Below are 27,691 nucleotides of genomic sequence, written 5' to 3' on the forward strand. Positions count from 1 at the left end.
AGGTGTTTATTTATTTATTATAGACAAGTTGACCATCACATTCAAATTGGTTGCATTGACTATTAAATGACTATAAATCTTCCGTAAAACTTGAATTAGGCTACTGTTTAAAGGCAATAAAATTAAATACGATTTTGTAATAAGTTATATTATTTATCAAACTAATTTATTCACAATCTAAAATATGTATTACTGAATAAAAATGACTATACACTCCCATATTAACTTTCACTAAGAGCAAGAGATCTCTGAAGATCCTTTAATGACTTTCTTCCATAGTGTAACATCGATTTGATGACAGTTTCATCAGTGTGATGTTTATTATTTTTAAAATCTGTTTTTGCCCAATCTCTTAATTCGTCTCGAGTACTTTTATCAGGCACTTTTCTCAATGTACGAAATATATCTCTATACAGCTTAAGAACCTCTTGCCGAAGAAGAAACTGCAACAAAATTTAATAAATAACGATGTAGTTACGAAATAAAAACATATCCAAAATAATATGATTCCATTTTACTATTAAATACCTGCTTTAAACCCATCGCATTTTTGGGCAACTTTGAAGCCATTTTTAATATAAAAAATAATAACAAATATATATCATAAGTTAAGACAGAACATAATTTCTATCGATTTAACTATATAATATTAACTGCGATACACTCTGATACACTCATCATAACTTTGGATTTTGATATTTTCATTGAATTTTCAATATTTATTGTTATTCTTTCGACTGTCAAGAGTCAGTGTCACTGTCATTAGAAAGATCTCTTTGGATCTCTCAAATGTCAAAAGACAACACAGATTTCGCGTTTGCTGTTGCGTATAACGGATGCAATTTCAACTACCGTAAAAAGGAATTTTTATCGCTGAATCTCTAACTTTATGAGCCGGTTGGCTTATGCCCAGTTTCTGAGTACTTTTGACGGTGGTCATCTGTTCATTAATAAATCATTAACTTTGTTAAATGCTTTTCTGAAAATCGAATCATAAGATAAACTGCGTTATGCTAAGTTAACCGATTGCTTAAACAACAGTTCCCATATAGTATATCTCTAAGCAGACAATTTTGTAGTTTGTACGGTATTTTTCAATGCATAATGCATTACAGATTTATTAATTGAAATGCCGCGGTCGGTTTCGTACGTATGCGCAAATCCACTACTTTTATGGAAGCTCCCTATAATGTTAATTATTACATTCTGCTTATTAACAAGGTTCATGATATAAAGTCTTGTGACTGACGTAAAATAATATATAGCTAAGGGGAGCCGTTAGTTTTATGTTTAAAATCTGGAAAATAGCACTTTTAAATTAAGATTGAATCTAGTCGGTAAAACCTTTTGTATGGATATTACATACAGGCTATTACCATGAAATTTACATTATATAAATTTTAATAACATTCTCAAGTAATTAGGTATGAAGACCTACCTGCCTCATAGTTAGATATTCACATAATTTTACTATTGATATTATGAATAATAAAAAAATGGCGATGAGATCGAACATAAATTTCGAATTGTCTTATTGTTAGGAGACAACAAAACATGATAACTAGAAATATCATGAATGTTTTGTTATTCTAGAGTTTGAAAATTCGATAGAGCTCAAAGTTTATACATAGATATAAATTATAAACTGTACCTACTAATAAAGCTCGGGAGCTTTTTTTTTCAATTTAAACTAGCTTTCCGCACATGGCTTCGCCCGCTCACCGCTGTGTAGAAAACTTAACAAATTATGTACTAAAACCTCTATTAAATCTATCTAATAAAAAAACCTCATCAAAATCCGTCGCCTAGTTTTAAGGGTGCGTATAAAGCAAAATTTTAAATTACCAATCTTCTATTAGAATATGATATAATATGTATGTGGTATTTAGGACCAAATCTAAAAAATAAAATAAATATCAAACTAGATGATATTTTCAAGGATTGTTTTTGACCAAAAACATAATATATCTATTAAAATTGACTCGAAAAAAAATCACTAATTTTAATTTTTTTCTACTTGACATGGATTAGGTACTGGCTAACTGCGCGGCTCGACGGAACACAGTGGGGTTTTAGTCGGTAAGAATCCGACATAACCCTTGGCTCCTTCCCCGGGGGCCGTGGGTATCTTTGGAAGATTTCCCCACTATAAAAAAAAGGTACCCTATAGGATTACTATGTCAAAACGTAAAATAGGTAGCTTATTAACATATTATGATTTTTATTCATAAACAATTATACCTATTAAAACATTTGCGAGATCTTTGTCAAAGCATTTTGTGTAATTAGGTACCTACTTACCTACCGTACTTTTAGTTTTGTTTCGTAAACGTTTCACAAGAAGAAAGAAAGCCAAAAGTGACGTTTGTATAAGTGTGTAGGTATAGAAACAAAACAGGTAGGCAATAAAGTTGCTCTACAATTTAATACAATGATTTTTACCAAAATTTCTTGTTTTATCAATATATACACAATGTTCAAAATTAAAATTAAAATAAAACACCATAATATTATAAAATACTGCATATTAAGAAATGTACTAAGCAAGTACAAAAACAAAAGTTATCCCGTTTTTAGTAGATATGTATTATTTTCGAAGGAATAGTGCGATGTGTGCAAACTATTTTAATTTTTAAATTGAAACTCTTCGTCTGTGTGTTGTATGTTACAGTCGGCCACGGATTAGGGATAAAAGCGATATTTATACACTGAATGGAATATTATTCTGAAAATTTTTAGATACTTAGGTTTAAAAATTTTCAGAATAATTGACCCTAACGTAAAGTTTTTTATTATAAAATTAAGAGATATAAAATTATAAGATATTAATTAGTAGAAAAATGTAATAGGGTAGGTAATATTACTTAATATCTGTTTCTGCTACGTTTTAACTCTCCACTCGACCCTATCAATACCTACCTACTTGGCAATTAACAGTAAAGGAATAAATTTAGTTTTATTGGCTGAATGGAAAAAGAGAAAGATTTTTGACTGGATTAAAACTGTGATTAAAAGAAAGGACTAAAAAGGTGATGAGGTAAATAATACCACTCATAATCTCCCCGAATTGCAGATAACTTCTACGAAACATAGTCGGGTTCTAATAATATGGTACCATTATAGCCACAATTAGCACCTAAATAATTTCTGGAAATCGTCAAGTTGACATACCAATTCTACTCCAGCTTAGCTACCACAAGCGAGAATTTTTGAAAGGGGAAAAGTTGGACGTTCTGTCTAATAGCTCACTAATAGTGAAGTAAAAACTGTATATTTGTTTATAAAACAAAACAAAAATTTAGCCACTATATATCTATTAGAAAATCCATTGTCTACGCTTAAAACTTAAAAGCACCGTTCAAATGAATTTTAGATTGTGTTTTATTAAGTTAATTATTACTCCCCATTATTTATGAGATATTTTATCAGCATAATAACATGTTCCAGGACAATTTTTCAATACTATCATAATTACACAATGCTTGACGCCCAAAAGCTTTATGCAAAGCTCCGCCCATTCATCAGACGCGTTCGAACTTGGAAGCTTCACGCCCTCAAAACGAATGGCATTATATACTATACAGTCGCGGTACGTTCTCTGCGTGCGGTAGTCGCGTAGGGTGATCGCGTCCCCATGTTTACGGACGCGTCTAACATAAGTTGGAGAAAGAACTTTTTTAATGAATAAACTTTTCGTGTTGATATATTATTACGTGTGTTTAAATAATGGACAAACCAGGACCCAATTCTAGTTCTCCACCCGGAGCTCCAGTGAAAAAAGAAAATGAAGAGGAAATTAAGGTATTTACTATTTTCATATTTATTAATTTAATTTTTAAAAATTATTATTACGAAAGATTTATATTTAAATCTATTTCCGGTAGAATCAGGGTTACGTAGCACTGGCAATCCGCCTGTTTTATCTGAGTATAGGATAATAGGATACGTGTCGTATTTTTAAATATGATACCCACACTCAGTTCTGTCGCTCTTTGCGGGAGATTTTTGAATTCACTTCCCTTGGAGTTTGGAATAAATTATTCTGTATTAAATTACCATATTAATTACATTTTGCAATATACAATAAAATGCGTGTAATATAACGTTTTCGAGGCCTTTTCCAGCCATTAAAGTGTGTAACGCGATATTTGAAGCGCGCTCGGATCGCTGTAACCAGAGACGTTGGATGTTTTGATAATAGATATAGGTGTTGCCACTGTGTGAGTGTGTACGGATTGGTTTCTATATACGTGTGCGTGCGGGGTAATTTTAGACGTTCCTTTGCTCAAAATGAAACACGAGACCATCCCAGGCCGCAAGTCGACGTTACAATTTATTGTTTACACCTGATTATCACATACGAACGTGATTATAATTCTGCGTAATCCATTCGCAATCATAAGTCGTAATGCAGCGCAATAGAGATGGCAGATGCCTACTGGTAATTCGCGCGCTTTTATTTTGGCACTACGGAAATAGTTTGACATGTCAATAACCCCATCGACAGTGTCCACGCGACGATGACGTCACGGGATTCTCAACAATTTGTAGCGAAAGTTTGAGGTCGATTTAATTTACGGCATTACGCGTCTAGTGTCCCAAATTTTTCAAATTTAATGGTTTTTATTTCTGTGACATAAGCTGAACATCTATCGTTTTCTATTTCTTTTTCGCCTACGCAGTAAGTAGGTAGGTACATACGCAGCAAAATAAAAATTGTAGATCGTAAGTATCTTTCTTGATATTTAAATATCAATAAAACGTTTGATATCATCAAAAGATGCTACAAGATACACGCTGATTTTTATTAAAACAAAATACCTTCTGCCTGTAAATACAGACATGCATAAGAAAAAAAAATATAAATTTAATTTAGTAACTATAACTATTATGAAAATTCCACAAATATCACTTACTATCGGTCCACCCCGGCTTCGCACGTGGAACAACAAAATTATATATATCTATTATTTAAAACTCACCCCCTGATGAAGTGGAACGCCCCATAATTAATTAATAATTTGTTAAAATTAATAGGTAGGTATTATACGTGATTTTAATTCTTGGGTACTGTATTTACCTACTATTTTTGCATCTCAGAAGAGATAGTGAACTTATGCAATGATAAGTAGAAAGAAAAAATACAATAATCAATACACAATGTTCTTATATAACAAAAAATTGAGAGATTATTTGGTTGAACGCTCTTATCCCAGGAACTAATTATTCGAATTGATAAAATATTTGTATGTTAGATCTACGTTGGAAGGCGAGCCTATATCACGCTTCAACCAATAGAAACGGAGCAATACAAAACGAGTGAAACCGCGAAGTACCTACAGCTCGTAATCATAATCATAAATTCTTTTAGCTCACTGCTGTATACTATTACTATTACTGTATCTCTCTATGGTCTCTACTATTATTTTTAAAGAACCCCATATTTCACAATTTCGTTAAGACGATACACAAAAAAAAATCCACTGCTTGGCGGGCGGAGTCTAAATAGCTCGCTATCGCGAACGCGGGTGTGCGCGAAGTCATTCTTGCATTCTTGCAAACTCGCCGCGCTGCCGCTGGCCGACTCGGGACAAACATGTATGGAGTCGTCATACAGTTATAATATTGTTATACATATATTTAATTGTTGATTTATTGGTTTTATTTTCTTGCTTATAAACAAATAATCTTCTTTTTAACAACTACTTAGACATTATTAATAATTATTATTACATTGTATTTCGTAATGTTTACTTTATTACAAAATAGTACAGGCTATAAATAATCTTTAAAATAACAAAAAATATTGTTACTCTGAAAAAATGAAATGGTACTCAATAACGCGGACTACTGAATTGATTTAGATAGAATTTGATGCTGACGTAGATATTACCTACATCATGCCCAGAAATGAAAGGTACTATTTCTGAAAGAAGTTATAAACCCTAATTCTTCTCAGTCAAAGTCAAGAGTGGAAGATATCACTAATACAGTAAAACTGATGTGAAACTTTGGATGTTAATTTGTATATTTTTTTGTTAGTTGTTACTTAATCACGTCAAGACTACATTACCAATTTTGATAAAATATTGCTAATTGCCTGGATTTACACATAGGATACTTTTTAACCGAACTGAACACTTCTGTGGGATAAAACAGGATTCACGATATAACCTAATTCCACGCGGGCAAAGCCGCGGTCGGAATGATATTTTTTTAAATAAAAAAATTGTTTTAAAAAAAACACAAAATATATTGACGCATGTATTTATTTTTTGTACTCTATTATAATTGTAATTATTCATTACAAATAATCAAAATAAAATAGCCAGAACAAAGTTAGGCCCTGGTAGGGTAGGTAGGCAGGTACAGCAATGTGAGACGAACACTGGCTTATTTATACCAATAATAATGTATTATAAACATTAAATTAAGTTTACAACAAAAATACATAATATTATTAGCTAATGTGAAAACGAATCAACCAATCATCCCACAACAATGAAATGTGCACACAAATATTCATCCAAATCGGTTCATGTGATTAGGAGGAGTGACTGCAGCGCCATCTTCCGGGCCCAATTGTGTTTCCAGATCACCCAGGAACTCAATTTAATATACTTACACAAAATTTTTCGAAATGAAAACTCACATTACTATGTAAATATGAATATAAACCTGTTTTAGTACTAAGCAATTTCCCGCACAGGTGTAGTAAGTATAAATGAAATAAATATCAACATCAAATTCTTTATACAACATACTTATCTACCACCTACTAAGAAATGTAATTCTTGAAATTTTTTCGTATTTTTTTAAAATATAATACTACTCCAATGAGCTCCTGTTCCATATTATGTCCACCATACTTCCACTAAGTTCACCATGATTTTTTATTTCTTTGCACTTTGTTGCTTTTTGCTAAAAATGGAATCATGCGATAAAACCAGTAGAGCGTTGATAACATACATTTTTGACTGAATAAAGGTACTTACGAAGGAGTGGGTTCATATTGTGAACAATCAGTGGGTTTATTTTCCTTCTGGATTCCGGATTTCTGAAAAGATTATCTATGCTATAAATGAAAAAAACCTTACACATTCGTTATGTACTTAAAACAGGGGTACATATCAAACATCGTCTATAATACAATTATCATCAAATTTAAAATAAAACCAACTTACTTCATTAATTTGTTCCAATTGTAAGCATTCTTTTTCCTCCAACCTTTATGTTTCTTCTTCTTATTTTCTTTATTGTCCCCATTTGTCTCATTTTGTCTTATCGTGTTGTCACCCTTTGTTACGATTGCGCGAGCGACACAAGTTCCCCGTGTGACGGCCGTAGCGGGAATGACTCTTGCAGCGATCGGGGTAGGAAGGTACAGGGCGGCTCTCGCTATATTGGCTGGTCGCGCGCTAATTTCAAGTATTTCTTGTTTATTTCAAAACCATCGCATATTTCAAAATTCTAAATCGGTAGACGTATAGGTTTTATATTTTATAGTTAATATCCAAAAAGTCGTAACTTTACGTTTGTTATTTTGAAGATGCCAGAGATTAAAAAAAAATAACAATGAGAACTTTGCATTTTTTTTCTATCGAGAAAATATCATGGAATCATGTTTCTAAAACGGTAGACGTATTGTGTTACTATTGAACTTTCTTGTCAAGAATTTTCATCACGACAACTTTAATAATATAAAAATTACGAAGGTTTAAAAAGGGCCGTAAATGTTAGAAAAATTAATTCATCACCTTAAGAGCCCATTATACTGAAAGTTTAGGCATTTTAGGCACTGCGAGACGGCTCGCGCCCGCGTTGCGCAGGAGCCGGCGCGGCATGAACTCCGGTGACCTATGAAGGCGGGCGAATACGCCACAGTATAAATAAATCAGTAGTTCGATTTTATTTGCTATCGTAGGAATGTATTTGATAAATAAATTTACTACTTATCCTATACCATTAAACGAGCAATATTTGCATTTTTATATATTTGTTTGTATATATACAGTGTGGAAGTTTTCGATGTGCCCTGAATGGAAAGTACTTGAAATACAGGGATAGCAAATTTTTCTGAAAGGTAACATTCCTTTTTCAAATTTTACTTTATTATTCAAATCGATAGAAACAATATAAAAGATAATTTATTGTTAATTTCTCGTAAAAATATTTGCTCTTAGAAATAAAAATATCATGGAATCTAACATTTTTATTGTAGAATCAACATCATCTCAACATAAAGAACGCTTCTGGTTTATTGGTCTATTTTATACATACATTTAAAGTTTAAAATTAAACTCTCGTTCTGGATACATTAATTTATTTTCTTCTGAAAATATTGGTAATAATAATTAAAAGTAAAACAAATAAAAAAGGCTCGCGCCCGAAAATAATATGTAATTGAATATAAGTATGTAATAAGTATGTTAGTGTATTCAACCAACTTAAAAAAGTGTGACTATTTTACAACAAGGTAATTTTTAAAACATTTTACAAGGTAATTTTTTTAAATCACTACATAGTATAAAACAAAGTCGGTTTCACTGTCCCTATGTCTCTATGTCCCTTTGTACGCTTAAATCTTTGAAACTACGCAACGGATTTTATAGTTCTTTCGATTCCCGGTCGAAGAAAATGAATTTTTGAAAATCTTTGAATGCAGTTCTATTTCTTTTTAAAAATAAAGGAAATTTGCTATCTCCAGTATTTCTAGTACTTTCACCCAGGGCCCATCGAAAATTTCCACACTGTATTTACAAACAAATATATTAATATGCAAATATTGCTCGTTTAATAGAATAAGAAGTTAATTTATATTTACAACAATAATCCTAGGATAACAAACAAAATCAAACTACTGATTTATTTATACCGTGACGTGCTCGCCGTTTTACTCGCCGCTCGGTTCTAATACGCGAGCGGCGACTACAACGTGGTCGGGAGCAAAACTAGCACAGGTCCTCCTTCGATGACGTCCGGCTGGACTCTGGCGGCACTGACGTGGTGCGCGCGAGTCGCATTTTACGTATTATATTTTATATAGAAAAAAATAAGGGCTAAATTATAAATCTATCCAAAAATTTCCCTGTAAAACCTGATTAGTAAATGAAATGTAAAATTTTCATAAACATAGCGTTCCCCTAATTCTCATAAAACTGATTATGCTTTCAAAATCGATGTTACTTCTGATTTTTTTTTGATCGAGTTAAATGTTTAATATTGTGTTTTTATCCAAAAAAGTCACTAGATCAAACGTTTATCTGTGCTATATATTTTTTTAGGATTTTAAATATGATGATTTATATCCAAAAACCATGATTTAGAAACATACATTTTGAACAAGGGCCCCTTAAATAACTCGGAACCCAATTAACAGTGGAGTCACAATACAAAAAACCTCTGATTTCCGCCACAAAGATACCTTTTCGCGTGTTCAACATGAAAGCGGATAAATTTCATTCGATTTATATGCAAATTATAAACATGGCATCGATCATCCTCATAATGTTCTCAACGTGCATGTCATAGTGGTTTCTATAATCGGATATTTGAAATTTCGCCGATAGCATGCCAACAAAATTACTCCGGTAATATACGTCAAGACTGAAACTAAACTCGTGTGTATACAATGTTTTAGAGGCATTAGGTTACGCGAAGAATTGGAGATTCACTGTAAAATATCGTGAAATTCACTGCAAACATTATATTTAACGGAGGTGCGCTGCGCTTGTATAAACAAAGGATGAATTATAAAAGGGATAACGTTTCTTAATAATGGGATGCATCTCTAGAAATTTTAAATTAAGTAAGTTTTAAAATTAATTCGTAAAAGTTCTGTTATCTTTTTATCGGATTACCATTCTGCTAAAGTGCCAACTGCCAAGCCGTGGGAAAACTACGAAAGAAATTTGAATGAAATTTGGCGAACTTAAATTCCAAAACATTAATGCGATGAAACATATACGATTTTAAAACAGGTTCCACCTGAACGTAGTCAGGGCGGGTAGCTTGTGTATAGGTGGAAAAGAATAACAGGGGTAGGCATGAGGGTGGGTTAACTATTCTTTATTCCAAGAATCTTGCGGCTTGTGCATAGTCACTTATTAGGGGTTTGATGCTTAATCTACGACGTCATCCACACCTTTACATTAAAAAGCAGCTAAAAACATACTTGGATGATTAAGGTACAAGATAAAAAATACCTAACCTTTCACATGTTCATATGTGCAGAGATAGGTTGGAGAGTTGTTGATAAGCTTCCCGCTTCCGAAATTAGGATCGGCTGAAATATGTGCCAAAACGTATTAAATTTTTGAGGTCAATGCGCGTATTTAATAAAACCGTTACAGCTTATCAAATCTGAAAGTCATAATGCAACATTGAACCTAAATAGAATGTTTTCCGCGTGCACTTTGCACGTCAGCGACATTGCTGCACTGCGCCCGCGCATATTGGGCCAAGGTCGCCCGTGTGTCGGTCACGCAACGTTAATAGTATCGTTTGGCTTTTCTCTTATCATAACATAATGTAATTAATAGCATTGTATATGTGTTCTATTGTTTACAATACTTTATATGTGAGCATTTCGGTGTTATTTTCAGGCATTATAAACAGAATATAATAGTTATTAGATAGATACACGGTTATGTAGTAATTACGTTTATTCAAAATAATATAAAAATTAATGATCTTGTTGAAGCATTATAACCACAGCCCACGGGCTATTTAGAAATGGAAATTTAAAACCATGACTTTATAATTCCTTATCAACCCAAGGTAGGACCTACGAACAATGTGATGCAAGCTCAAAAAATATTTTTCTATCCGATGCACTTCTTTAAATTCATAGGCACAGCTATCTACTCAGAATACACATTTAAGCAAAATACCATATAAATTATATTGAAAGAACTTCTTACGTAATTTTTTTTCTCCAGTTTATAAAATTGCATAATCCTTTGAATATAATATAGTAATTAGGAGCAAAGAAACAAGATAAACATGGAAAGCCGAGGAGGGCGCTCGCAGTGACATCTGATAGGCGGTTGTAATTGACACTCGACAATGTGATGCCTCTGCATTGTATATGTACATCTTCGTCTCAAAGAGTAAATATTAGACGTTAACAGTTTAAATATACTTTAATTACTCCTTGTTATCTCTGGGTCGTTACCGGTTAAAAAATGGTAATTTGTTTGGAGTTTTTGCAATTGGAACGTATAGATAGTACTTACCTAATAGCACAGGTATTTTTCATCCGCTTATTATGTTCTCATTGAGGGAATACTCCCGTGACTGCCGTCGCCCTCCTACGAGTACAATATTTCAATTGTTTCCTCTATATGTATCCATATTTTTTTATAAGAAGGTATCTCGTACTCGCAGGCTCAGATCGTATGACTGCAACTTAAACAGAAACCCATGCGCTCTTATTACAATTTATTAAGAATGAAAATTCTCGCATTTCTGCTTGCAAGATAAATCTAGCTCCTAGGTCTGTTGTTCGTAAAGAGATAAATGTACAGTGTCACATTATTAACATCGTGTAAGAACAACCTGTTTAGAATTTCATACAAGTATCGATTTGTAGATGTAACTTGAGACACGTATTCTTTTTATTTTCTTAGTTTTATATGGTAATATTTTAGATGGAAAATAATACTGCGATGTTCTTTTGTAAATATTGATGGTGAATTTGTAGGAAATAAGTGTTTTATTTTTTATTGATATTGCACACTATACAATATATTAGGTAGGTACTCTACATTGCAATACGAAGCAAATTATAAATTGGCAATTTTTAGATGGATGGGAACCGTCCAGAAACCATAAGTACATAGTTTCTATTAGCAGTAAAATTAAGTAATTAAAGAGACTACATTAATTTTGTGTATATTTTAGAATACCTACACTAAAATTCATTAGATCAACTCAAAATTCGCGCTATTACAATAACAATACTATTATTTCAATATCCAGTAGGTTAAATTAAAAGTTTCGCTTATATAGTTGAGCTTTCTGAAATGTAGAGCTGCCCAGTAAAAATCTAGAGTTGTATAACTACTTATTATGAGGGAGCTATTAACCCTATTTTGCTAATTTGCTCATATCGATCAATGATAGTATACAAACAAGAATATCGATTGCTTAAGTATGTACATACTAAAATGTATTTTTAAAGCAAGATATGAAAAAGAGCTTTTCTTCAGCTCTGCTTCTACAACAAAGACAATCAAAAAAAGAGCTTACATATAACTTTCAAGTATGTAATTGAAAAAAGTACCTGCAACATTATATGGTTACGCGAGTGATCCTCACTTTTACATTCTGGAATAAATACTAAACTATAGAGCCACCCAACACGCACTTGGCCAGCGTGGTGGATTATGGCCTGTACCCTCATAGAAGGCCCGTGTCCCAGCAGTGGGAACGTATATGGGCTGATTATGAAATGAAATATCTACTCTTTTTTAAACGGACTAAATAGAAGAATTTTTCAATAGGTAGGTACGTCTTCAAGCTTTTGTTCTACTATCTTTCCGGTCGCAGCTTCACCAGCTTTGTCTAGAACTTGACAAATTAAATACTAAATTTTGCTCTACCTTCATCTTTAATCACTCTATCTGTAAAAAAAACGCTAAAAATCTTAATTGCGTAATTTTAAAGATTTAAGCATACATAGACAGACAGACAGCGACAGCGACTTTGTTTTATGTAGTTATACTATAATGTAGTGATTCTGGTATTTCCTCCGATTATTATACTTTCATACTAATATCAAAAACGCGAAAGTTTGTAAGTGTGGATGTATGGATGTATGGATGTATGAATAAATGTTTGTTACTCTTTCACGTATTGCAGGACGGATTTGGATGAAACTTTACAGGAACATAGGTTTTGCATCAGAATAACAGATGAGCTATAGGTTCGTCCGGGAGCGAAACCGAACGACACTGCTACTTGCTAGTGTCTTTTATATTTATTATTTATATTATATTTTCTTTCGAATTTATAATATTAGTAGGACTTCATTATATTTCGACTAAAGCGTGTATTCAGTGTCTTGATATGTCTATAGAGTTTTGCTGATACCGAATTGAATCAATATCAAAACGGTCGGAAATTCTTGCCATGATCAGGTAGACACCACTTTGAGACTTGAGATACTAATATCTGTGTCAATAAACAAATTTAAAATGTAAATCGTGTTGGAGACTCATAAATAAACTTGAAAGCGCATTACAAACGTACTAAACCCTTTAGACGTAATACGATACGATTGGACGATGACATTTTGGCCGGGTCGCTTTTAGCACGGTGTTGGGTTACTTTGGCATCAGATTTCTTCCCGCCTTGGCTCTCACAGTCAACTATATTATGACTTTTTAATTTGAATACACAGAGCTGGGTCATATTCTTCTTTAGTGTTGCTAAAGTAACTTCGAAACTATAAACATAATTCTGTAATCTGTAGTTTACTTAATTAGTAATACATAATAATTATGCATAAGTAAACAAATGTAAGCAATAGGCACTTTCTTTATATCGCCTTCTTTAAATAATGAACGATCTTAGAATAAAAAGAAGTACTCATTATATTTTATGCTTCCATTAATATTCAAACTTGTTAAAATTATCTAATAAAAACTGAAAATGTTTCAGACCTTTCTTTGATGAAAAAATAAATAATTATAAAAGATCGTTAAATTGTCTATCGCTAATAATCGCTACATTTTTTCTAAAGTAATAAAGAATATTTTTAATTACGAAATAATCTGAGGAGCTTCGCGAAGGTTTCAATCGCCGCGCCGTTTTAATTATCCTAGAATTTCGAAACCGGATTCGCGTTCGTTAATTTTAGTGAAAAGTGAGATGCGATGGGTACATCGGCAAAGCGTACAGTTTGTATAAAAAATATATTTTCCAACGTTGAAACTAGGTACATGTATTATGTATACATATATATCGTTTTTCTGCTTTGATAGACTTTCGAATTACGGACGTGGATTTGTTTGTTCTATGCATATTACAATTTTAATTCGTTTGACGATAGTTCGTATAATAAATCTATCTCTATTCTCGAACTAGATATTTCATATAGTTTTTTTTTGCTTAATAATATAACTACCTTTCTCATAGTATTGTGACCAACTTACAAAAGTAGGCAGGGTTATATTATTTTCTTAATAGTAGGGACGCAATAGCTCGTACACTCCTCCCAAGTGGACAGGAAATTGACCTTTATAAAATATAAAAAGGGTAAGTAACCGATACTCTGAAACAAACAATTGATTAATTATTAAGTGCATTGCTAATCAACTTTAAGGGGCAGCAGATTGTACTGGACAAACCTGTATTAAATCAATATCACATTTCCATGGGATTGAATTGAATTGTGAATTGTCGTCCTTTTTGTATACTTTATATCCTACTTACAAACGGGTTTTATATTGTAAAACAGAGAAAGTAGAGACAAATAGCCCTATCTGCTAGTTATTATTTATTAAGGTAGGTACTTATTATATTGGAATTTGGAGGGTAGGTTAGTCGAAAAGTTCCTATAGAACTCACAATATAAAATATGTAACTACTTTCCTAAATTCAAAGGTAAAAAATAGACAGTTGATTTGATATATTCGACATACTTTAATATAAAAATAATTCATAAAAAATACTTAATTAATATTACTTGACAATAATTAGGTACATACTATGACCCTATTTTTCAATATTTTAATACAAAAGACAAACACTTGATAAACATTATTTTAACAATAGTTAGCGGCCTTATTTTTCAATATTTTTAAAAATGCGTTTGGATCCAGAAAGGTCTTCGGAGCGGTGAACATGATCCCTTCATAATTAATGCCGGTCTCAACTAGCTGGGCGCCATTGGACACCGTTTGCGTCAGCCAGCTTGACGTTAATTTTAGTGTAACCAGACACGTCTGGCAACACTAGTTTTTATCCTGCGTCGTGTGTCATGAGCTTTATTGTGATTTGACACGTTCCATTATAAGCGTGAGCTTTATGTGAGGACATTGATTAGCTATAGATTGAAAATTCAACTATTTTTTCTAAGTTAGGATATTGAATTATGTACTGGCGATAATTTCTAAGTCCGTTAGTACTTAGCTAACTTTGTAATTAATCTTTTATTAGTTGACATATTGTGTAATTACACCTTTATTTTATAAATTTCCTTTCCTGTCTTATTAATTTAAATAAAGCATTGTATGAATCTATTCACTGCATAATAAAATACGTTTTATATGCCTCATCAAAGTTAGTTACTATGAAAATTTTAACTTGTAAAAATCGACATTCTAGATTGAATAAACTAAGAACTTTTTACGTTTTCTTATAACTAAATCGTTGTTTTGATTGTAAATAAATACAAAAGCGACTTCGTATTAAATTTCTGTTCTATAACACTAGGTATCTTGTGTCTCAGTTTAGATCGAATTACATGACAGCATGGGGTCACGGAAACTATAAGTATGATAATCATGAATTATTATTTCAGAATTCAGAATTCGCGTATATCGAAAGAAATTTGAGCACAATTTTAATTTTTAACTACTTATAGACGTTTGAAGCGTTCACTTTTTTTAAACCCATCAGATGAAAAAAAAATAATTTGGAAAATCCAAAAGTGCACGCCTCATAATTTTTTTTAATAATTATTTATTAATTATTATTTTTGTTTATTTAATAACAATTAAACCACATCGAATCAGACCCTGAAAAATGAAAGGGTTCTATTCCTGAGCATACTCAAGCGTAAGAGAAAAAAAAAGACTCGATTAGTAAAGTATTTCGGTCGCTATCGTGTTAACAAGAAAATCCTCCGCACATACAGACACACGGACGTCCAAGACAGAACTTTTTTAAACTGTTTTTTAACTAGTTTAAATAACAAAAATGACATCAAAAATATCATGAATGTTAAAAATAGTGTTTTTTCTTAATATGTGTGTATGTATTATCTTACAAGTGCAATGTATGATACATAAAGACATTTTAAGTTTGAAAAATCAGATGTTTTGCGCGAAGTGACAGTAGTACCCACCTCAACGCTTCGCTTATGAGGCGTGCAATAGAAGCAGTATGTGATAGTAAAATAACGTCTATCAATCAATCATAATATGTAGGTACCTAAAAAGTTTTTGAATATAGGTAATCTATAATCTCTACTAATCTAAAATGTCCTTAAAGAGTGCGAATGAGCGAATAGAGCTTTTAAGCTCTAAATGGGTTCATCATTTTTGAGATGTCCGGGGCCTTTCATTTCCGCCATGCGTACCTAGTTGCTAAAAAAATTATGTATAATTTTTTCATTGTGTGATAAAACGTCATTTAACAAGTCATAAAATTATCTCAAGAGTAAACAAGCGTAGATACGTAATATTTTTATGACTATGGGTACCTTTTAAAGCATTTTAAATAAAATTAATGGTGTAATTCTATCTTGGTTGCCATTAAAATTTCGAACATTTGCCGTACGAAATGTGATACAATATTGAAACGATTCTTATTTAACGATTATTGAGTTATATTTTTAAAATGCTCAAGTGGTGATTTCGGAATTTTATAGTAGAATATAATATAAAGAAACAAAAATATCCATTTTATACCGACTGAATTACATATATCTACTTACATTGACAGTAATAAAATTAACAACGCTAGACTGAATCGGCAAACAATGAAGACTTGAACAAATCAAAATTGAGAAAAAGTAAAAATCGTTCAAAATTAGACTTGTGTTATTCATAAAAGCATTATATGATTAAACATCCTCACAATCCCACTTTATTTCCCATTCAGCTAAAAGATACGGTATAATTTTACAAAGGATCGAAAGCCAGTGTTGCAAGTTAAACGAGTCTTCCCGAAAGTGTGGTGGTTTCGCATGACCAACAGCTCCTGCCCGAAGAGTGCATCGTAACTCGAGTCGCTCTTTGTTTCGCACCAGACGCTATAATGAGTAGCATGTGAAATATAATCGACTGACGGATATCGGAGATGTAATAGGACGCCGCGGTTTTTGTTGCGTTCGATTCAATTGCATAGGGTTAGATGTGGATTGTAATCTACGTGCGCACAGACAATTTATTGAATCAGTTCGTAATGGACAGATGTTATGGCGGTGTTTGTTTTCGAGATTTTATCTTAATGTTACAATTAAATTATAATTTATCGTAGCTAGAAAACCTATGCAATATGTACTACTGAAAAATTACATAAAACTTGATATATTTCAATGCAGATTAATGTGTAAATTAATGTGGCTATACTTTAACGTTTTAGTAACTCTAACAGTAAATACAATATAATGATCACGTTTTCTTGATTGCTATCCTAGTACCTAATATTGATTATCGTGTTGCAACTGGACCAAAGGAAAATGCAACATGATGTTTTAAATATTAAAGCTTCACTTAAAATGATATGTAACGAATACCGCTTAATAATATTGTTTATAAGTAATTCCACTGTTTTAGAAACATGACAAAAAAATTAAAACCGTAAACTACACATACGACAACAATTTTTTATGAATAAGCCAATTAGTCTCATACGAAACATGTGCAATTAGAATTAGAGTAAGTACAGAAAATAAATGACTATGTTATCTATTCATTATATTAATATTACGATGAAAATGTTCGATGCACATTTATAATATTCTCTAATTAGTAATAAATCAATGGGTAAATTGATTGACTACCAATTTCTACTGCCCAATCCTACATGCTACAAACAGGTGTGATTTTGTCAAGCACCCAACTAGTTATGATAAAATCGTGATATCATGCTGTGTAGAAATGATTTTCAGTAAATATCTCATAGTGAAACGTGATATAAACATTAGTCAGTAATTTGATGATTATTAGTAGCTACTAGTTTTCCGATTCCAATTATAAACATAAATTGACCTGAAATAATAATGAACCATAAATATTTGTGATTTACATTCGCTAAATAACATAATTAGCAATTGAAATTAATAAATTTATCAGGAACGCCGAATCTGTACTGAATATTTGTTTCCGCTCACATTAGCAGAGCGATCGTTTTACACGGCATTAGGTAAATTATCAGCTCGACTGGTCGCCGACACGCGATATCTCTGTGTACACAGTACTCTGCCCAGTGGCCACTGTCTCGCCTCTGTGTGCATAGTATCCTATGAATACAAAGTCATACATACATCTCCACTATTAATTTCTATAAAAGTCGTGAGGGATATCTGTTTCAGTGGTGTATTCGTATTGATGAGACCTGAATTGGAAATAACGCCTGTGGCCTTTTGAAAATGGTGCAATGACTTTTCATATTGAACCTTGTTCTGATTTCCATTGGTGATATTTAGTAGCAGTTTACAATTTTCGCAATGTATTATGAGTGGATAAAATGGTGAAGTTACTTTCATGAATAATATAAAAAAATAGTAGACCGTGGAGGAGATAATTAATGATAATAGAAATATGAAAAAAATATTCTTATTTCTATTTGATCTCTGGCAATCCTAAAAAAATGTTTCGTTTTGTGGTATTTTGTGAATATGTTCCTAAGATATCTAAATCGAATTCAGTTCAAAATTATTAATGATACAATCATTCAAAATGTTAAACGTATAAAAATATGATGTTGATTTGGTGAGGGAATCTGGAACACACATTTACAATATGGAAATAAAAATACAAGCGCAGTCTCAACAAAGTACATTACAAGTAGGTACGTAAACAACGTTCAGTTAAAGACATTACACGTTATATAATTTCAATTTATCAAGCAAGGAGAGGGAACAGAAGCTTCTTTGTTGTTAATAGTATCGCCTTTGTAATTTCCAGTGTAAGTTTACTGGCAATACTGGCATGCGTAGGTCGGGGTGTCGGGTTGCCTGCGAACGCTCCTAAATTTACCTTCGCCGTGCTACCGCCATTAAAAGCGTTTATGTTATATACGATACCAATATCGGTGCACGGCTAATGTTACTGCTTTGAACATGCGACACGCTTTTGTTGTTTTACTAATCATTTTTTTTGTTATGTTCTGTTATAAAAGTTATTATGGTGCTAGATTTTTTGTACCAATGGTCAAGGATATCTGGGTGTATTTTAATTTAGAACTGTTTGTTTTTTCATCAACTAACGTCGAGTGTGATCGGTGAAAGATATATGTTTGAACTTTTCAAAGAATTAAACAGGTTCGAATTATAAAAAGATTGAGATTTTGTAAATTTTGGACTCCTTTCGGACTAATATTAAAAGTTAATACCTAATTACCTACATACAATGGTATTTTTTATATAACCTATTAATTAAGAAAAATTATTACTTATGAGTGCTATGTAATTATATCCTACCATGACTATTTTAATAATGATTGCATAATAACATCATCGATATATTTGCTACACAACTAACATTATTTATTATTTTATTAAGTACCAAAATCATTTATAAATTATTACAACATTGATGTAATAATTTATAACGCTCTACATTCAACAATAGAGCTTGCCTTATAAATCAATGTAGTTACTGAAGAGGCTAGAAATTCGAAAGCGGATTTTCACCAGGTAAATTAATTACAGACAGCCGTAAAGATATTAGATCCATGCATCATTAATTGTGGATGTAGAAGCGAAATGTTTGATCGGATTCTGACTAATGGGCGTGCAACGTTACCGCGCGAGTGCACAATATCATATTTTGAGGTGATAATTATTACAAAACGCAACTCTGGCAACACTGGCGTAAATTGAAACTTCAACCGATACTTAGAATTTTATTTATTTTATTTTCTTTATTGGAAAACATACAGAGACAAAGACAGAGATATATAAAACAAAACAGATCTTACTAACTAAAGATACATGAAAATGTCTCCTTATGGTGTTTTCACTGTGAACATATATTATTTTTGCCAACACCCAGCAGTAGGAGAGACAGGGAAAACATACCTAGTTGATAATAATTAATATTTAACATGAGTAGTTACATAAAGACGGAGGTAAATACCGTTAACATTCTCATGTGTTCAGTAGCAGTTTTTTTACATTCGTTTTGTAAGACGAAGAGGAACAAGAAAACATATCAAGATCATTCATATAAGTATTATAAAAACTAGACATTCTGTGAAGAGGCACACGAAGACCAATATTGGTTCTGGCGGTCGGTATATGGAATAAATCTTTTGAGCGCGTTGATCTGGATGGGATGCGATAATTTATTAAACTAAGAATTTACTTTTATTACATTATTACTGATATTAATTATTATATTATATAGTGTATAATGTAGCATGTTTATGCTTTATTAATTCTGAGAAGTGTGAAATATAATGAATACAATATTTTAATTAGTTAAGCATATTTTTAATAATATGTTATTTGAAAAATAAATAAATTTACATTTCTCCCACTGATTAATTACGTACTTTCTTTAATACAATTGATCAGCGATAATGAAACGAAACGGATAAGCCCCCCTAGTCAAGTGGCTTTCTGTTAGCGTAGCGTTCAATAGAATAGACTACGAATGTATGAGATTGACGTAGGCTGTAGATAAACGTATCTACAGGTTACGTCAATCTCATACATTCGTAGTCTATTCTATTGAACGCTACGCTAACAGAAAGCCACTTGACTAGGGGGGCTGGCCCATTCCTCTCTGAGATTTAATTTTCATTTTCATTCATTTAATTATCTTTTTAATTATATCAAAAGCTATAAACCTGCAAATAATTTTTAATATAACTTATAACAAACGTAAACATGCAACAAAAGCCGTAAAGCGATATAACGGATATAACGGAAGTACGTAGAACGTGCGAGGTATCCCTGCTTCAATTAACTTTGTACCGGTCATTATATAAGCAGTTACTTGAAACTGAACCATCTTACAGGACATCATATTATTATCCTTGGAGAGACTAATTAATCAGCAACCACTTCGACTCGTGTGTCAAAGGATTCCCGTTATATAATGAAGTCTTTGAAGATGTGTGTCTGAGCTATCATTTACAGAATAAGAACTCTCTGTTATATCTAAAGAGAAATATATCGTAGGTATATTTTTTATAAATATATTGGATAGGTATTCATGTATTCATCAATCTATATTTATACAAGAATGGAAAAGTAGAGAGATTTAAAAGATAATCATCAACACTTCTCACCTATTATAATATCGTAAGTCAAATTATTTTGATATTCTATAGCCAGTTATCACTATAATAAAAAAACAAGATAAGGAACTTATAGTTATCATCAAGATCTTCAAGATTTATTTTGAAATGTTTTATATATCAAGCTTAGATGTCAAGCATTCTATTTCCACATTATGATATCATTCAAAATACATACCTATCCTTGTTATAGAACTAAGTATTTCATAATTTATACCTAGCTTTTTGAATTTCTTGATTATAATTCGCTCTTTCAGTCAAGGCGACCGATTTCAACTAAAAAAGAAAGCGAGCTTTTGTAAAATAAAGAAGCCGAATAACTAGTAGATACATAATTAATATCTACCTAGTGTTTTAAGATTGTTAAGTTATGATTATGAATTTTGTTTATGAACCGTTGAATTTAATATTACGTAATGAAAATATTTTAGCGGCAATGATATACGTTGAAAAGTATGGAAAAATATGGTTTTATAGTGTAAAAAATATTTACAACTTTTATCATTATCTCAACAAAATAGAGATAAGTATCTCTGTTTTGTTGCCTATACAATATGTTGCCTATATTACCTATCTATAAAAACAGAACAACGCAAACATATTTAATTGAGTTATTGTAGACTTTTTGTCAATGTTTCCCATTTCATTGACAAAAATGAATGGTATCCCATTTTCCGAGAATCAAATGGCACTTTTCAAATAAAATATCGACGACATGTCGCACGTCCATGATGTCATGTGTTTTTATAACTCGTCCTTTGTTTGTGTTAATTCTACTTTCACAAAAGTTTGATCTTTTTATAGTGGCACAGATACCTCTTGAATTACGCCCTGTTCTCGGCTTGACATTTTATATATTCCTTTAAATTTATTTACACGATCAACAGCTATAAAATATAACGTAAGGAGGTCATCCACGACCATTTATTTTACACAAATCGTGTTAAGAATATGTAATAAAAATAAACGTTTATTTTTGTTTCTACTCAGTTTCTATATGTATTTATAACTATAGAATGACCGTTTATTCTTTGATAGTATACTAATAATTAATCTTCCGAATTTTAAATACTTATAAGTAACATAATTTTACAATGCAATCATAGGTATGTACCTATGATTGCATACACATACCTATGATTACATACCATTGCAGCAACAAAGGTAATAGGTATAGTTTTGTTGCTGTTAATCTAACGATATGAGTAGGTGTCTATTTAAATACTGACATAATCCGGTAACCTTACAATTACATAATGCACTATATTCATTATCTGCAGTCCATTTAATTTCCCCCTTCAGGTAAACATGCCTCCATTATCCATTTTCTACATTAGAGATTACATTTTACTGGTATAATACCTTACATGTCGTCTAATTCTAGATTCTACATTTCGAATATTTTCCCACGTTCCACGTAAGTACGTCCTCAGAGTACAGAGCAGGCACTTTAAGTTTTAATAGTCTATACCTACGTAATTATTACAGCCACTCTTGCAATTGCGTAATGTAGAATTTTTACTATCTTTAGATTCTGAAATAAACCGGTTTCTAGCTAGAGATAATGAAATTTAGTTGTTTTCATTACTTGCTTTAAATAATTAGCCATTTGATGATATTATGTTGAAATGAAATGCAGCAGTTTAAAAGCACGGTTTATTTAAACATTGGCAACGATATCATTGTTGCATTGCTTTTCTGTTAAAAATAGCATGTTATCTTTTTTTACCATGAGCTGTGAGATCAATGGGTACATCATCTTTCCGTCATTTATCGATATATTTTGAAATTTCTTTAATTAATTTAAGAAATACAATATCATGATGAGAATGCGCTCTCAATTCCTATTGTGATAATAATATACTTACTTATAGATAGTTACTCATGGTCAAATTTGTTAATTGAGACTAGCCAACTGCGCAGCCGCAGGATATATCTTATAATGCACAAAAGGGCCGCAAACACATGATATTATATACATTACCTATACATTATTATTATCTTAATTTTCTTCAACAGGAATTTGCCGAAACAGCAATGAATGAACTTCTTGGCTGGTACGGATATGAGCGCTTAGAGCTACGACGGTGGGCTGCATCCCGCGCCAGAGAACCCTCCAGCCCTGAACATTCCACCGAACAGAAGAACAAAGGTAAATATAAACACGTTTAAATGATAACATAGATCTACTGGCAACGCTCATTGTGAGTAGAAATCAAATTCATAGAATACAATTTTTCGTAGCGGGCGTAGGGCCTAGCCGTAGTAGGGCTTCAATTTTCAGAATCATAATATTTACAACACATGACTTTAAAAAAACATTATAATTAACTTATTGTTAATTGTTACTACTTCAATGATGAATCACGAAAACTACATCAACTATTTTCTAAGGTAGAGTCAACTTGAAAAGCTACGTAGGTATAACTAAGTAATATTAATAATTCCTATTTATCATAATCTAATATACTCCGTAAACGTGTCTAAACTATTTATAACTATAACGCTTCTCGGAACTAGAAAATGTAATTAGTAACGAGTAACGACCCTTTTTGTTGAGCTGTTATTCCTCGAAAAACTTTTTGAACGCACCCTATTTATGGAAAATGTTGCTAGATTCAAAAAGTTCATATTCTTCCTGTTCCCGCCATTTTATAGAATTATAGCTAATAAATGAATTAAAGAACGATTATGAGAACGTTAAATCAAAATAAAAAAAATAAAAACTAATCCATACCTAATGATAAGAACTCACTGTAACTTTATAAAATCGTAACTAAATATCGTCCTTAATTTATATTTGAATATGTTATGCTACGTCGATAAATGCTATGTGTTTTCAAATTTGATACCACAAAGCCGGTTTACTATTCCTAATGACCGTGGATTTACTTTCGCAAATCGTGTACCAAATATCGTGTTATATAAGATATTTTGTAGGTGTGCCGCGAATGAAATTGTGGAACTTTGTGGTTAAAATGTGATGATTAAGAACATATACGGTTACCGGTATTCGGTTACATAGACATGTAATGAGATCGAAAGACGAGCAATATTGAATTCGATAATGAACAACATATTTTGTCAGAGAAGACTTACTGTATTTTAGTTAAATACGTTATAATATATTTTTGAAGATACATGAGATATAATTATTATAAGAACGTAGAATTTTATATCAAAAACTCTTTATATTAGGTAAATTACTTAATGATTGCTATTCTATACGTAGCTAATCACACTCTGCTTCACTTGAGTGCATTTTACGCTACTACGCGACGCTAAGTTGTTCCAGCTATATCTGTAATGCGCTCTATTTCCACTTCAAATTTCATCAAAATCAGTGTATGGGTTTGGCCGCAAAAGTGTAGCATACCTAGTTTTTTTGTTTCTTATAGTGGTAAGTGACTACTGTCTAGTAAGTGCGTAGGCACTTACTTTCTTCAAACACTGTAGAGCCTACGGTGTTTGAAGAAAGTACCTACACCTTTTGCGCATACCCGGGGAAAATTTTCGCGTGTTCATTTTGTTCATTTTCACGTGTTCGATAGGTACCTATTCCGAGCAATCGTATGTGTATAATTTTACAAGTTCTTTCTTTTAAGTAACTAACTTATCTTTCACCAAAAAATCATCAAAAACTGTGCTGAATGAGCAATAAGCTTATCCAAGAAAATATTTACAATATGTTAGGAATACGTAAAATTTATATTACCTACACATTAATTAAATTAGCATTCAGTTTCCTTTTCACTCATAAAAACAAATTGTAATTATTCGTACAGTGCCCTAAAAATATAGGTTCATGCAACAGTCAGTAACGAATAATCCAAACGTAATGAACAGATTCTCAAATATCGTACAATCCGATCTCGAATCGTTAGTCCGCGAAACAGAAATTAATAAGGTCCATAACGAGATATCATTGCTTTTGTCTGAAACGAGGCTTCATTAATGAGAAACCTGTGCCTATCGCGTTTCTGGAATTAATGTAATTAAAAATTACTGTTCAATACGATTTAAGGTGCATTCACACAATGGTAAATTTTCGATAAATGAAGGTGATCAATTTAATTACCTACGTTGTACGCGAAGTTATACTAGGGGCTACCGTAAAACATATAAGGTTTTCTGATTTTATCTGAGGGGTAATATTTATTATATGTATTTGATGCATTAAAAAAAAAGTTGATACATACAATGATTTAGTAGGTAGAGAAGTGGACCTTTTCTTGAAATTTCGTTCCCATAAATATGATTATTTTTTGTGCAAATGTAAAAGTAAAAAGCGCACATACTCTTAACGTTATTATTTCATACATATTTTACTAATAGATACAACTATTCTCAATTTTACTATCAGAAGAAAAGAAAAAGCTCATAATCATTGTTATTTTTCAGATGAATGTTCCTGGTGCAACAAGAATATAACCAGCGAAAGTGGCGCCCTCCAACAAGCGGGTGCAACTTTCTGCTCAGAACTATGTTTCAGCCAATCGCGGCGCGCTAATTTCAAACGCGCCAAGACTTGCGATTGGTGTCGGCACGTCCGTCATACTGTTGCTTACGTGGATTTTCAGGTATTTGAATTGTTATCTTATTAATTACTCTCTTCCAGATTAATTCGTCATGTTATCTAAAGGGCTTTATATCACTTTCAAAGGATACAAATTATAATATCTGTATGGTCCATTTCTTCAAAAGCCTTCAGTACAAACATTCAAATAAGCGTGTTACAAAATATTTACTTAGCTGCTAACCGATAGATACGTAGAGAAAATTCTACTAGTTTCATTCAATCGTTGTAGTTATAATTTGAAACCAATGATGTTATTTTATTTTATTTCCAGGATGGCGCAACGCAGCTGCAGTTTTGTTCAGATAAATGCTTAAATCAATATAAGATGCACATATTCTGTCGCGAGACACAAGCACATCTCGATCTCAACCCACATCTTGTCAGCTCGTCTTCTACATCTAATCTTATCACACCAGACCTGTGGTTGAAGAACTGCAAGAGTCGTTCAGTTTCCCCCGTGTCGGAACGTTCAGGATCTCCAAATGCAGAAAATAAACAAACTAGTGACAAAACAGAACCGACCATAAGAACAGACCATAGAAAATCGCCTGTTCCACTAATTACCGTTGCACCGACAGCTAAACTCATGAATCCAAAAATTCCAGAAGAGAAAACATTCACTCAGAAATCTCCAGAAACAAAGAAAGAACTTCGGCATAATAATAAGATGAATTTGCGAAAACGGAGGTCCTCCAAATGTACATCCACAGTGACATCACAATCGTTGAGGCAACAACACGCTACAACGCCTAAAGCTCAGGACTTACGGATGTGTAGCCCTTCCATGGACGGATCGTCGCCATCTTCATCTGTTACCATTGGAAATAGTGCAATACACTCACCACCAAATGTGAATCCCCAAATTCCACCATTCCCTAATGCAATGTTCGGAATGCCACCGCCAGTTTTTCTTGATAATAATGCGGCACACATGAACGACTATAGACATCCAGGAATGTTCCCGCCACGATTTGGTTTTATGCCGCCCCGGCCCATGATGCCACCGGAGAGGCCAAGATTAATGCCTCCTATCAACTTCGCACAAGCAATTGGACAACCTCCACCGGTCACGGTATTGGTTCCATATCCCGTAGTGTTACCAATTCCACTTCCTATTCCTATTCCGATTCCACTATCGTCATTCTTACAAGCGCATCGAATAAATAAAGTCAAAACTGAAGTGAATAATGATGATGCAGAAGGCCCGCTAGATTTTACAATGAACAGTGACAAAAATGATGCTAAAAAGGTAGTAGCTGAAAACAATACAGACAATGAAGAAACTTCGAGCCAAAATATAAATAAAGAAAGCGAAGATAGACTTGACGGTGAAAAAGACAATGGTGAAGTAGCCGAAACAAATCCAGAGCACACTCTTCCAAAGTTTAAAATAACAAGACTGGGAAATAAAATGGCTAAAATCGTCACCAAGGCCAGAGAGCCATCGGAATCATCGCGCCCTCTGAGGAAACGACGGAGACTCGTGGAAGTAGCTACTGAAGAAGACGCAATTATTCACAAGACCAGAAAAATTGTTCAAGTTTAGATAACTTTCTTAATCATACCAATTAAAATTCAATACATATCACAAATTAAGGAACTCAGTTCATTATCTTCAAATTACTAGTCCTAGGTTTAAGTATGGTTAATTAATTTTATTGTAAGTATTAATAATAATTATTGTTATTGTAAGTTTAAACTTTATTATGTATTTAATTAATGCACATAAAACGTGATATCATGGTAGGTACTTATGTACATTGAAATAAAGATTGTCTGAATAAAATTTTTATTGTTATTTTTTATCACATTTAATAACCAACTGCCAGCATGAGCGCCACGACCCAAAATAATAAACACTTCTATGTACCTATAGAATATAATATCTCGTTGTCTTTACAGTGCAGA

General features: G+C 32.4%; 2 protein-coding genes and 1 long non-coding RNA gene across 3 annotated transcripts; 1 reads left to right on the plus strand and 2 right to left on the minus strand.

The window, feature by feature from the left end:
• Positions 1-132: 132 nt before the first annotated feature.
• Positions 133-751, minus strand: LOC149482794 (LYR motif-containing protein 2). The gene is made up of 2 exons (XM_089703533.1): positions 529-751; positions 133-443 (listed from the first exon to the last, which is right to left on the minus strand). The coding sequence occupies exons 1-2, from the start codon at positions 568-570 to the stop codon at positions 222-224; spliced, it is 264 nt and encodes an 87-aa protein (XP_089559659.1). The 5' UTR covers positions 571-751; the 3' UTR covers positions 133-221.
• Positions 752-3,583: 2,832 nt separating this feature from the next.
• Positions 3,584-27,549, plus strand: Sobp (Sine oculis-binding protein). The gene is made up of 4 exons (XM_089703534.1): positions 3,584-3,801; positions 23,224-23,356; positions 25,606-25,784; positions 26,055-27,549. Exons 1-4 carry the CDS (start codon positions 3,727-3,729, stop codon positions 27,327-27,329), a joined length of 1,662 nt encoding a protein of 553 aa, XP_089559660.1. The 5' UTR covers positions 3,584-3,726; the 3' UTR covers positions 27,330-27,549.
• Positions 6,464-7,488, minus strand: LOC149482796 (uncharacterized). The gene is made up of 3 exons (XR_016316631.1): positions 7,185-7,488; positions 6,996-7,057; positions 6,464-6,921 (listed from the first exon to the last, which is right to left on the minus strand). It is a non-coding gene; the product is annotated as an uncharacterized LOC149482796 (long non-coding RNA).
• Positions 27,550-27,691: the final 142 nt, after the last annotated feature.

This window comes from Colias philodice, chromosome 14 (genome assembly GCF_061535455.1).
Source record: "Colias philodice isolate Cphi_HAF_F1 chromosome 14, ilColPhil1 Martin Lab GWU primary, whole genome shotgun sequence".
NCBI lineage: Eukaryota > Metazoa > Arthropoda > Insecta > Lepidoptera > Pieridae > Colias > Colias philodice.